Source organism: Musca vetustissima, unplaced genomic scaffold, assembly GCF_032173495.1.
Source record: "Musca vetustissima isolate MV318-11 ecotype Yass unplaced genomic scaffold, APGP_CSIRO_Mvet_v1 utg84112, whole genome shotgun sequence".
Lineage (NCBI taxonomy): Eukaryota > Metazoa > Arthropoda > Insecta > Diptera > Muscidae > Musca > Musca vetustissima.
The window spans coordinates 1-12,843 of NW_026882605.1; the positions used below are offsets into that span (position 1 = coordinate 1).

General features: G+C 34.8%; 1 protein-coding gene across 1 annotated transcript; it reads left to right on the top strand.

The window, feature by feature from the left end:
* Window positions 1–1,723: 1,723 nt before the first annotated feature.
* On the top strand, window positions 1,724–2,626 carry LOC133329147 (aquaporin AQPcic-like). The gene is made up of 2 exons (XM_061537641.1): window positions 1,724–2,306; window positions 2,392–2,626. The coding sequence occupies exons 1-2, from the start codon at window positions 1,773–1,775 to the stop codon at window positions 2,602–2,604; spliced, it is 747 nt and encodes a 248-aa protein (XP_061393625.1). The 5' UTR covers window positions 1,724–1,772; the 3' UTR covers window positions 2,605–2,626.
* Window positions 2,627–12,843: the final 10,217 nt, after the last annotated feature.

The window sequence follows — 12,843 nt, forward strand, 5'->3', positions numbered from 1 at the left end:
ATAAATGACAACGGTAGGCTACTGCAGTGGTAGAGTACCAGTAGAAGAAAATTTCTGGAGTAATAAACCCCTCTTGTGTATACCGAAACAGAAATGACAGGGTATGGTGCCATCCAGAGGAAAGGTATGATATTGTTTGTAAATGCCTTGTTAACCTCGAAGTGAGGCACCAGCGAAATTCTCATGCAGTTTATGTCGTTGGCCAGCTAAGTACTTCGCTTTGTTACAAGAGACATTTGGGTATGAAAGGTTTTTGGTATATAAGCAATAGCTTCTGGGGAGAATATCCCAACAAAAAAACTAAGGGAACTGATGACGATCAGTGGCGTGATCCGAACCTATAGTCTTCGCTGCCTTACCCCTCGGCAAACAATGACATACATTCCCCACTAATAAATAGTTGTTTTTTTTTTTTATAAAAACAAAAATGCTGGGATTCAGCCCGACTATTTTGCAAAAAAAAAAAAAGGAAAATAACAACACTAAAAGAAGCAAGGACTGCAACCACTATCCAAAGTTCAAGGAGAAGTTGTCTCTAAACAACGACAGATGGCAGCCCCATTAGTGTTTTTGCCTTAACAGATTATCACCTAATGCTATAATAATTCTCGGACCATTTGAGAAAGTGCTTTGAAAATTCTGCACATATATTGTTACTCCTTTTAGGATGTTTAGTATTGAAATTGATCCCCATAAAACAGTAACACGCCCAATTTTGGTATTTGTTGCTTCTACACCACTATACCGAGAGTGGTCCTGACTATAGTCAGGACTGTCCAATTTCCACATTTTTCAGTATTGATTTTGGATAGCCTTAATTTCTTACCAAATCGGCTGGAACTTGAAATATGATGGCTTTACTATGTCTCGAAAATTGTCATATATAGGTCTACAGTTTGGACCCCACTACCAATGTCGGATACCCAGACAAAATAATAAATAAACAATTTTTGATTGCAATATTTTGCAAAAATATTGTCTTCATTTTTTACAAAAACAACAAAACGACATCACTCTCAATTATAAACTACATGTGGCACGTAATTACCGCCAACTTCAAGTAGAAATTTTCATATTGAAAAGCTAAACGCCACCCTGCTCGATTAGATAATTATTTGTCGATGGTTACTGAGACATTGGAAAAAAAAACTATGAATGTGATAGTGTGTGTATGTTTTTGTTGGGGGTAATATCTCAATCGATACCGTTATTGACTTAGATATTATTCAAATATTTATTGAAGGTAAACAATAAACGAAACTTACCGAAACGCAGAAGTAGCTAACGGGTAATTAATAATTGCTTAGTAAATACTGAACGAAAATTGCACGAGGGGTAAAAGTCGATATTATCAGCATTAGATTGAAATTGAAGATATATGTCTTGAACTTTGAAATTATTCATATGATCGATATACAGGTAGGAGGAATAATGGTATGGGATTGTTCTCGTAGAAAGCAATGAATCAGCCCAAATAATTTTTGGGCGGTCAGAAATTTTTTATTTCAGTCTCTGGGGTTGAAGAATACCAAACACTACATTTTGTGAAAAGAGGTATCATAGTATTTTTTATGGAATTTCACAATTTATATAAAATTTAAAATTAAGTTTTATGAAAGATATTAAATCCTTATTTTAGTTTTGCAGTTTTAGGAATTTTGAAGTATTAAAAAAATAATTTATTTATTCGGTTATAACTTCCAAATTTTCTAAAAAAATTGTTTTTTATTTCTCTTTCCAGTTCCTGCAATAAATTAGCTGAAAAACTCAAAATGAAGACTGATACTTTGGATAAAATCTGCTGCTTCTTGGCCGAACTCGTTGGTACCGCCATGTTGGTCTTCTTGGGCTGTATGGGCTGTGTCAGCACCGAAACCTTCCACAACAACCATTTGCAAATGTGTTTGAATTTCGGTTTGGTAGTCATGGTGGTCATTCAATGTTTCGGTTGTGTATCCGGTTCCCATTTGAATCCATCCGTCACTGTTGCTGCCTATATTTATGAAATGGTATCGGCGCCCATGGCTATTGTCTATTTCTGTGGTCAAATGTTGGGTGGCTTCATTGGATATGGTTTGTTGAAGGTTGTATTGCCCGACAGCGTGATCAACACCCCCGCCACTGGTTTGTGTGTAACTTTGCCACATGCTGATATCACTCCCGGTCAAGGTTGCATTATTGAATTCATTGTTACCGCCGTTTTGGTTTTGGTCTGCTGTGGTGTCTGGGATCCACGTAACTCCAAATTCCATGATTCCGTTCCAATTCGTTTCGGTTTGGCTATTGCCTGTTTGGCCATTACTGCTGTAAGTATTCACACATACCCTTACAATTTTCCCAACCACATCGCGTCCAATATTTCTAATCGCATTTCTATTCATTTCATTTTAGGGTCCCTTCACTGGTGCCAGTATGAACCCTGCCCGTTCCTTCGGCCCCGCCTTGTGGCACAACAACTTCGCCAGCCACTGGATTTACTGGGTTGGTCCCCTTGCTGCCGCCGCCATTTCTGCCTTCGGTTACAAGATTGTGTTCAGACGTGAAGTCAAGGAAGAAGCCGTCCACCACAAATTGCGCAACTTGGAAGATGTTCCTTTGTCATAAATCCAACGCACCTTCCCCTTCCCCTCACCCTCAGTCCCAGTCCCACATCACATCATTAGGTCTTCTTAAGAACACCGTACTTGGCCCCCTCAAGTTAATTGCAGTGTTGCCACAGTACAGTGTTGCCATATGAGATACAATTTTCTAAATAAGTTTTTTTTATCATTTAAGCGAATGTTAAATCTTCAAACACCAAATATAGAATTTATTTTCAAAACAGAAAAATGTCTATTACCGCGTAATAATTAAAAAAAAAAAATCACTTAATATTTTGTTGTTGTTGTTTTTTGATAAGACATCTAAACATACTATTTATTAAGTTAAACTTGCAATGTATGCCTCATTTGTTTTTTTCCTTATGAAAGTCAAATAATTCTGTTTGAATAAAATAATTTTAGTAAAAAATTCTCGAATGTGTTTTTGAAGAAATTAACAATCATATTTGTTTTTTTATAAATGCATTTATGTTTTTTGTTTTGTTAAATTTTAATAAATAAATAAAATTGAAAATTGCATATTTTGCAAACAAAAATAATTGTATTTTATTAGATCGAACAAAATCTACCAGCGAGTGAACCATCATATGATGGCTTAAGATATTCTAAAAAGCAGTAAAGTCGGACTGGGCCGACTATATGATACCCTTCACCACTTTGGGTATATTGTACACATGCATCCCCTCCAAGGATGCAACCTATGATATATTTAATTTCATTCGGGCAGATTTAAAGTCGACTTCGTACCATGGGACAAATTTATGAAAAACGACTTATAGCAAAATTAATACACGCTGTTCGGTCGCCGCACTGTTAAAATTTTAATTTCATTCAGGCATCCATTCGAAATACATATGGAAGCTATGACAGCATCTGCATCAATTTCAACAAAACGCATTAACGTTATTCAAGTCTCAACTTGATACGTTGTGCAAAAAATCGTGTTAATCGGACAAACATTAGAAGGTTGGTGCACCTTTTATGTAAAATCGTATATATATATATATATGTATATATATATATATATATATATATATATGAGCTATATCGAAACCATGAAACCATCATCATTCTAGACTTAATTCAGTACGCTGTGCAAAATTTCATGCAAATCGGAACTTTGGTGCACCATTTACCTTAAATCGGACGAAACTATATATGGGAGCTATATCTAAATCGGAACCGATTTTCTCGAAACTTGGCACACATGATTCTGGACCTAATTCAGTACTCTATGCCAAATTTCATGCAAATCGAAAGATATAGAGGGATTTTGGTGCCCCATTTACCTTAAATCGGACGAAAATATATATGGGAGCTATATCTAAATCTGAACCGAGTTTTCCCAATTTCAATAGGGTTTGTCCTTGGGCCAAATAAGTGACTTGTGCCAAATTTCATCCAAATCGGATCATAAATGCGACCTGTACTTTGTTTACAATTTAACATCTACAGACGGACGGACAGACGGACGGACATGCATAAATCGACTCAGAAAGTGATTCTATGCATATTCTCCAAATGGACCATGTGTCTATCTCGTTTCCTTTTGCATGTTACAAACATATGCACAAAGACATAATACCCTGTACCACAGTGTGGTGAAGGGTATAATAAGGAAGGTCTTGACCGATTGGATTTATCCTAGTTCATACGATAGCTATACACTCACAGAGAAACGTCCCAAAATTTGGAATCGATCGGATTCGAATTAAATCAAAATACAAAATTAAATTCTTTGAAACCGAGAATGAGGGGGGGGTCCCCTTAATTTAAATATCATTCTGGTTATTCTATGGACGTTTTTCATACTTTAATGAATACCTATAGCGTTTGCGTGATGATGTTAGACACAAGAGAATCTATTGTACACATGCTTCGAATAATTTAACCTAGGTTTTCCAGGATATACAAATTTAAGCTGTCAGAATGCTGGTCTTGTTTTTAGCCTATTGTTTACGTCCCTTTCTGCTTCCCAGACAGCAGAACTATCGATTTCTGTATTTGATATCCGACTAGCTGAGTCGATCTAGACATGTGTGCCCGTCCGTCTGTCCATTATAATTTGTAAACATGATACAGGCCAAAGTTATGGACCAATCGCCACCAAATTTTTCATGCAGGGCGGGTTTTGGTCAAAGAAGTCCCCTATTATTTTTGGTAATGGTTCGTTAATATTTAGGTGACGAATTGGCAAAAAAAAAATTGTTGTCTGTTTTTATACATCTCACCACACTGTGGTAGAGGGTATTATGTCTCTGTGCATATGTTTGTAACATCCGAAAGGAATCGAGATAGACCCATGGTTCCTTTTGGGAATAAGCATAGAATCATATCATGGTTCTGTCGGTCCGTCCGTCCATGTATTTTTGTGAACAATGTACAGGTTGCATTTATGATCCGATTTGTATGAAATTTGGTACATGTCAAGGCCAAGGATGAACCCTATTGAAATTGGGGAAAATCGGTTCAGATTTAAATCGGTTCATATATAGTTTCGTCCGATTTTATATAAATGCTGCACAAAACTCCCAATATTGGTCCGATTGAGACTAAATTGTGCACAGAGTACTGAATTGGGTCTAGATTGATATATGTTATGATTTGTTGGAATCGGTTCAGATTTAGATATAGCTCCCGTATATAGTTTCGTCCGATTCAAATTTATGCCGATGTGACATTCTGCACATCGTACTGAATTTGGTCCAAATTTATGTATGCGAAATTTTGTTGGAATCGGTTCACATTTAGATATAGTTCCCATATATTTTTTCGTCCGATTTTATGTAAATGGAGCACCAAAGAGTCAAATGTATGTCGATTGGTAAAACATTCTGCGCATTGTTTTGAATTAGGTCCAAATTTATTTATGTGAAATTTTGTTGGAATCGGTTCACATTTAGATACAGCTTACATATATAGTTTCATCCGATTTTATGTAAATGGTGCACCATACAAAACGTACTGAATTAGGTCCAAATTTAGGTATGCGAAGATTTGTTAGAATCGGTTCAGATTTAGATATACCTTCCATATATAGTTTCCTTCGATTTTACGTAAATGGTGCACCATTCTGTCAATGTAAATAGCTTCCTCATATATTTTCATCCCATTTTATCAAAATGATGTACCAAATAACTAAAAGACGTATTAGTGCACATCGTACCAAATCGAACCTAGAATAACTTGTATTGGATTTTGTGACGAGATAAATTTTGGATAGCGCACTGTGTTGGTATGCTGCAAATGGAGGATGCCATACATATTTTGTTCGATGATTGATTGACATTAAATTGTTCATAAATTTTAAATTAGTATGTGTATGGGTTTTGTTTTAAATTTATTTCAAATATATATGTACTTCACGCAGTTAATTTCGTCCGATTCCATTTCAATGGTCCTGCAAAGATGCTATGTATATTCTATCTGAAGGATATTGTTCATATGATCATTCCTTGTATTTACCCAAAGGGGTGAAGGGTCTTATATAGTCCGACTTTTGATATTTCCTTACTGGTTTTTAAATTAAAGTAGACGCAGTTTCCACGAAAATGATCATTGGAGGACAATATCATGAAAAATTTGCAATGGCATCAATAAGTCAAAAACTATTAGGTTTTCTCGGTTTCAGTTATGTTAATAAATTGGCAATATTGCCCACATTCCTTATGGTGTCTTCGAACGGATGCGAGTTTGGGCAGATTTTCTAGAATTCGTGGTGGTCATGGTGCACAATGAGTCGTCTTCTTTTATTCTTCTTGCACCGACGTCAGGCAAACAGAATATGGTGCATGACTCCGAATTGACCTCCTAAGTTTTGACGAAGAAACTTCCCCGAATAAACTACGTTGGAAATGGGAATCGACACAATGCTGTTTAAAATGATTATAGAATTGTGTGGTATCAAACGAGAACAAATCATTGTTAACGGTCAGGTGTTCATACAATATCGAATATATGCTGGCGGAAAACCCTTAGCGACTATATTAAGAGCCCAGAAGGACAAATTCGGGTAAAAGATGCCAAACGACGATGAAAGCATACAAATATAAATTTCTTGTCAATTCGACGTCAATATCCCCTTTTTGGTGGTATTTAGTTTACGGTTAAAGTAATTAAGGAGGAAATAAACGCTCAAAGATTCGAGATGGAAGAAGGATATGTTTGTTTTACTGAAGTATTTCTCATTCGATTTGACTGAAGAAGAAGAACCTGCAATAGTCGTTCTTTTTCATCGTAAATTAAAATGTCAGTTGCAAAATTTCATCACTCCATAACACAAGAACTTGACGTACGTCGAATTTTCCACCTCCTTGAATATACCCGTTGCATTTTGTTTTTGTTATGATGTGGAAAATCCTAAATTTGAATTATGGTGACAAAATTTGTCATCAACTTTTATTAATTGACTGCAAAGAGATGTGAATTGTCAATCATGATCACATGTCTTAGAACAAAAACAAGTTGTAAAATGTACCTTGATCATGAGTTTGCGTTTTTTGTCAATAAAATTTTATAGAGCCCGCAACACGTGTAGTTGTAGAAAAAATCAAAACATTCAAAATTTACGCAAACATTTGGTGAATGCTAATTACTCAATTATAGCATCTTATAGCGGAGGTAATTAACACCTCATTTTGGAGCTAAGTGATAATACAAATAAATCGGTACATTAAAGCCGTATTAAGATACTTACGCGTATTTAAACACAAATCAATCAACATCAATTAACACAATCAATATGAGGAATTGAAAATAATAATGCCCAGAAAAATAACAACTATGAGACATGTATCGAAAAAGGGATTTAATAGATAAACTAAATAACAACGAAAAATTTGAAATTTATTCACTCATGTGAGTGTATTTTTAGAATCGGAAATAAAAAACAAATCTATGCTCACTATCACATGTAATTCTCAAGTCTGGCTAATAATTTGACAGTTGTCATGTCTTATTCGAGACTAAGTCAACAAAGTTAGTTTTGAGTTTTTTCTTAAATAACATAAACAAATAAACCTTCGAAGCTAGACATTTGGCAAATAATGTTCATCATAGTGACATATGCCAGACATAAATGTGTATAAATAATTATTTCCTAATTGCAAACATATCGGTTGAAATGGAAATTTTTTTGGGAATAGATTTCCCCTAAATTGCTTTTTATACACATTGCAAATAATATACAGACATACATAATTGTAGTGTACATTTTATATTTACTGTTATGCTGTTGGGCCTATGAGAATTAATGTTTTTTTTTATATACACGGATGATTCGGCGCAATCATGTGATATCATCGCCACAATGTCTGTACTTGTTTTGAATGATATCATAGGGAATTTATATAGAAGGTTATATTATAGGTTCATGTTTTGCTATATTTGATCGATAGAAAATATATATGGGAGCGACATCTATATCTAAACTGGTTGAAAGCAGAGTACCAATCGAACACAAAGACATAGAAACCGTAAAGACTCGACAAAATGCATTTTGACAAAATAGTTTGTGAAAAAATATCCAGGGGGAACCAGGCATAACAGAGGCATGTTAACAATAAAAACGCAAATACGCGATAATGTGTGTATAAAATATAAATAAAATCAGAGATCTGTACTCAAAAAATCTGTTTTTATTTTGTAAGCTTGCGATATAGCGTTTAAAACATTTAATATTGTTTGCTCTGTTGTTATGATATCGTAACAACAGAGGAAAAGCCATCTATTGGAAATTGTTGACGTATCGATTGTCCTATCTTTATACTTTTATGTCTTTGTCGAACACACGTTGGGTATTATGTGGTTCTAGACTCAATACGGTACGTTATTCGAAATATCATCTCTGTCAGACAAACCTTGGGAGTTTGGTGCACCATTAATATAAAATCGGTCGAAAATAGTCATGAGGGCTATATCGAAATCTGAAGTAAGGTGTATGGTGCACAATTAACATAAAATCGGACGAAATTATATATGGGAGCTATATCTAAATCTAGACTGATTATAACGAAACTTAGAATGATGTATGCATTCTTTAATTAGTTGAATACGTTATGCACAATTTGGTGTAATTCGAAGTAAAAGTAGATGCTTTGAAGCGTCTTTAATATATAATTAAGATGAAACCATTAAGGAAAGAAGTAAAGTCGGACTGGGCCGCCTATATGATATCCTTCACCACTTTGGGTATATTCTACATATGTATCCTAATAGACACCGCAATTTCGAAGGAACATTGACACGAAATTGAACGAACTTAAAAATGTGATCTTCATCTATATGTGAACCGACAAACATCAATCCATACATATGCACCCGTTCATAATATATATATATATATATATATATAGAAGCTATGTCTGCATTTGCACCAATTAAAAAAAACAGTGAGCGGAGCAGTATAGTCGGACGGGGCCGACCATACTATACCCTACACAACTACCACAGAACTCCATCTTTTTGCGGGTTTTTATTCCGAGCCTGGGTAATATTCCGTGATAGTTGCACCCTCTTGACCGATTAGAGGTCAACAGCACCTCTTCCTTACACTGACATATTTTCCGAATATTACCAATATTCAGTACAGCCCTTCTAATTACTTGTCCATATTCCCTTCACCGTGAGTTGTGTTGTTATGTTCGGCTTATAATTGTAGCCTACAGATCATATCGAACAAAAAAAAAAAAAAAAAAAAAAATAATAATAAGTTTTCGGTCCACTTCATCCCAAAATTATTATCGGATCATCAACGAAAATTATAGGCGTTTTCCTTTATCATAACTGGAAGCTCATGGAACATTTCAAAGTGATCCGCGCTATATTTCCGCCCTCTAGTGTGGTAATGGTTTACTAAATAATATCTGAATACGTAAGCACCTGTAAATATTTACGTGTAACTCCCACATTCGAGCACATACTTCTCGGCTATATGACCTCCAGGAGTAAATATATACGCTGTATAATATACATTTTGTAATTTTTCACATAAAAGTCAGGGTCCATTTGACCCGCTAAATATTGGCCGATCCTTATCAAAACAGGCATGCTTATTCTTTGGCCCAATTCCCCTTCTCCTTGTAAAAATTCGAGATATTTGGGCCATAATTGCGGCCTCTGGAGCGACCAGAAAAACTGACAAAAATTAAGTATTTGGTCCATTTCATCCCCTAAATATTAAGCGATCTTTACCAAAAACAATAGGGGTCTTCATTGGGCCGAACCCTTCCTACATGCAAAATTTTGTGAAGATTGGTCCATAACTCTGGCCTGTATCGTGTTTACAAATTATAATGGACTGACGGACGGACGGAAACACATGTCTAGATCGACTCAGCTAATCGAGATATGACGATCGGTATACTTAAAGGTGGGTCTAGAACCAATATTTCGCGACGTTACAAACTCTTGGGGATGCACAAAGCTTTAATACCCTGACATCATAGTTGTGTAGGGTATAAAAAACGCAATGATATCATTATAGTCTCAATTTGACACGTTGTGCAAAATTGCGTGTCAATCAGACAAACATTAGGAGGATTGCGCACCATTTAGATAAAATCGAACGAAAATATATGTGGCAGCTATATCTAAATCTGAACCGGTTTCATGGAAACTTGTCAGAGGTTAATTTATATTTATTACAGTACAAAATCGTATGCCAATCGGACAAACTTTGTACAGTTTTCATAAAATCGGAAAAAATAGAGCTATATCTAAATCTGAACAGATTTTTACAACTAAGCACACATAGTTCTAGGCTTAATTCAGTACGATATGTGCAAATCGAAATATATATAGGGACTTTGGTGCACCATTTACATTAAATCGGATGAAAATATATGCGAGCAATATGTAAATCTAAACCGATTTTCACGAAACTTAACACACATCATTCTAGACTTAATTCAGTACGAAATATAGGGACTGTGGTGCACCATTTTCATTAAATCGGAGCAAAATATGTAATAATATATGGGAGATATAAATAAATCCGAACCGATTTTTCCCAATTTCAATAGGGTTCGTCCCTGAGCCAAATAAATGAGCTGTTCCAAATTTCATCCAATTCGGATTCTAAATGCGGTCTTTCCCTGTTTACAATTTAACATGGACAGACAGACGGACGGATATGCATTAATCGACTCAGAAAGTGATTCTATGCATACTCTCAAAAGGAACCATCTATCTATCTCACTTTCTTTTGCCTGTTACAAACATATGCACAAAGACATAATACCACAGTGTGGTGAAGGGTATCAATATATGGTAGCTATATCTAAATCTGAATGAATTCCCACGAAACTTAATATTGCAGACTCAACACGTTCTGGTATTCCAAATTTCGTCTTAATCGGACAAAGATTTTGATCTTAGTGCTCCATTTACATAAAATCAGAAGAATGTATGTGCGAGCTATATCTAGATCTCAACCGATTTCAAAGAAACGTACAACAAATCATTCTAGTCTTAATTTAATATGCCAGGCATAATTTCGTGTAAATCGAATGAAATATAGTTACTTTGGTGCACCATTTATATAAAATCTGACGATAAAATATATATGGATCTATAAATAAATCTGAACCGATTTATACAATACTTCACAGACGTTAATTTGTACTTAATTCAGTACGCTGTGCAAAATTTTGTCTCAATCGGTTTAACATTGTTACCTGGGGTAACTATTGTGGAATCGGACAATCCTATATATGAGAACTATATCTAAATCTGAATCGACTTTCATCAGTTTCATAAGTGGTCTGTGCCACATATTATATAATTTGGATCAGAAAGATGACCCGTACTTTGTCTTAAATCTAACATGAACTGACAGAGGGACGGATATGTATAAATCAACTAAGAAAGCGATTCTATTCATATTCTCCAACCCTGGGATTATCCTGAAAATCATGGTAATATCTTCAATATCGGAAATTGTACAGCGGATATGTATAAATCGACTAAGAAAGCGATTCTATTCATATTCTCCAACCCTGGGATTATCCGGAAAATCATGGAAATACCTTCAATATTGAAAATTGTACAGCATTTCAATCAAAAAAGGTACAAATGCACCCGGTTATTGACCATGGAGTTAAATGACTTAGGAAACCCGTAGTGGTTTTTATAATAAAATAGAAAAATAAAATGTTATAATAAAACAAACCGTTTTCGATTATAGCAAACAGCAATTACATGTGCCATTATACTTGACGCTGATATTACGAGGTACTTATTTCTTTGAAATGAGCACCTCGTTGTGAGAACACTCAGACGTGTAGTATGAACACGTTTCAACTGTATTTATACTCTACAGAACTATCTTGTGAGAATATTACACGTTTGCAACATCTAGAAATTTAGGTTCCAGGTCCAATTTAATGTGTAACGTTCATTATATATCAACGAGTTGAATCGATCCTCATATGTGTTTCCGCCAGAAAATGTTGGATGAAGTTCCGGTTCTGATCAAGAATGACTCATGGCGATCGATTAATATATATAGGAAAATACTTTAGGCGTATTTTCTAACTGATTTTGCTGCAATTTTCTATTCTTTGGATAAAAAAGCCTTCGTAAAATTTATTAAATAGTATAATAACTAATGCCAGCAGAATTTTTCATCCAAAGTGAATTTTTCATTTCGTTTTCATGTTCATGTTTATCAAACTATTTGTGGGAGAAGTAAAATAAGGTGTGAACTAGTTGACCCCATCTTTTGGCTCGATCCTGAATTGATAAAAATATTAAGTTCTTAAAACTTTGTATAAAATTTATAATTTATTTCGCTTCATATGAGAATTATTTTTTTTTCAAAATGTTCTGGGGGAGATTACAAAATTAGTATACCAAAACCTCCACAAGTGATTTGGTGAAAATATTACAATGCGTAAAGTTTTGATCAAAACCGATCGCTACATATTATAATTCAAAATATTGTGGGGGTAGTTCTAGAAGGAGTGAACATATAGACCTCAAGTTTGGGTCAAATCATACGTGATTTATAAGATTCAAAGTTGTATACTTTTGGGGGAAGGTCTAAGGTGGGTAAAGATTGGTACAAATATTCCGATATGCAAGTTGTGAATAAAATCATGGTCCACTAGACTAGGGGACTGAGTAGTGACTTATGACAAATATTTATTTTACCCTCAGCCTTATGGCTAATGAGGGTATATACATTTTTTTTTTGAAAATTCAATACCAAACAAATGGAATGTCCGATTTGATCAAAACTTTG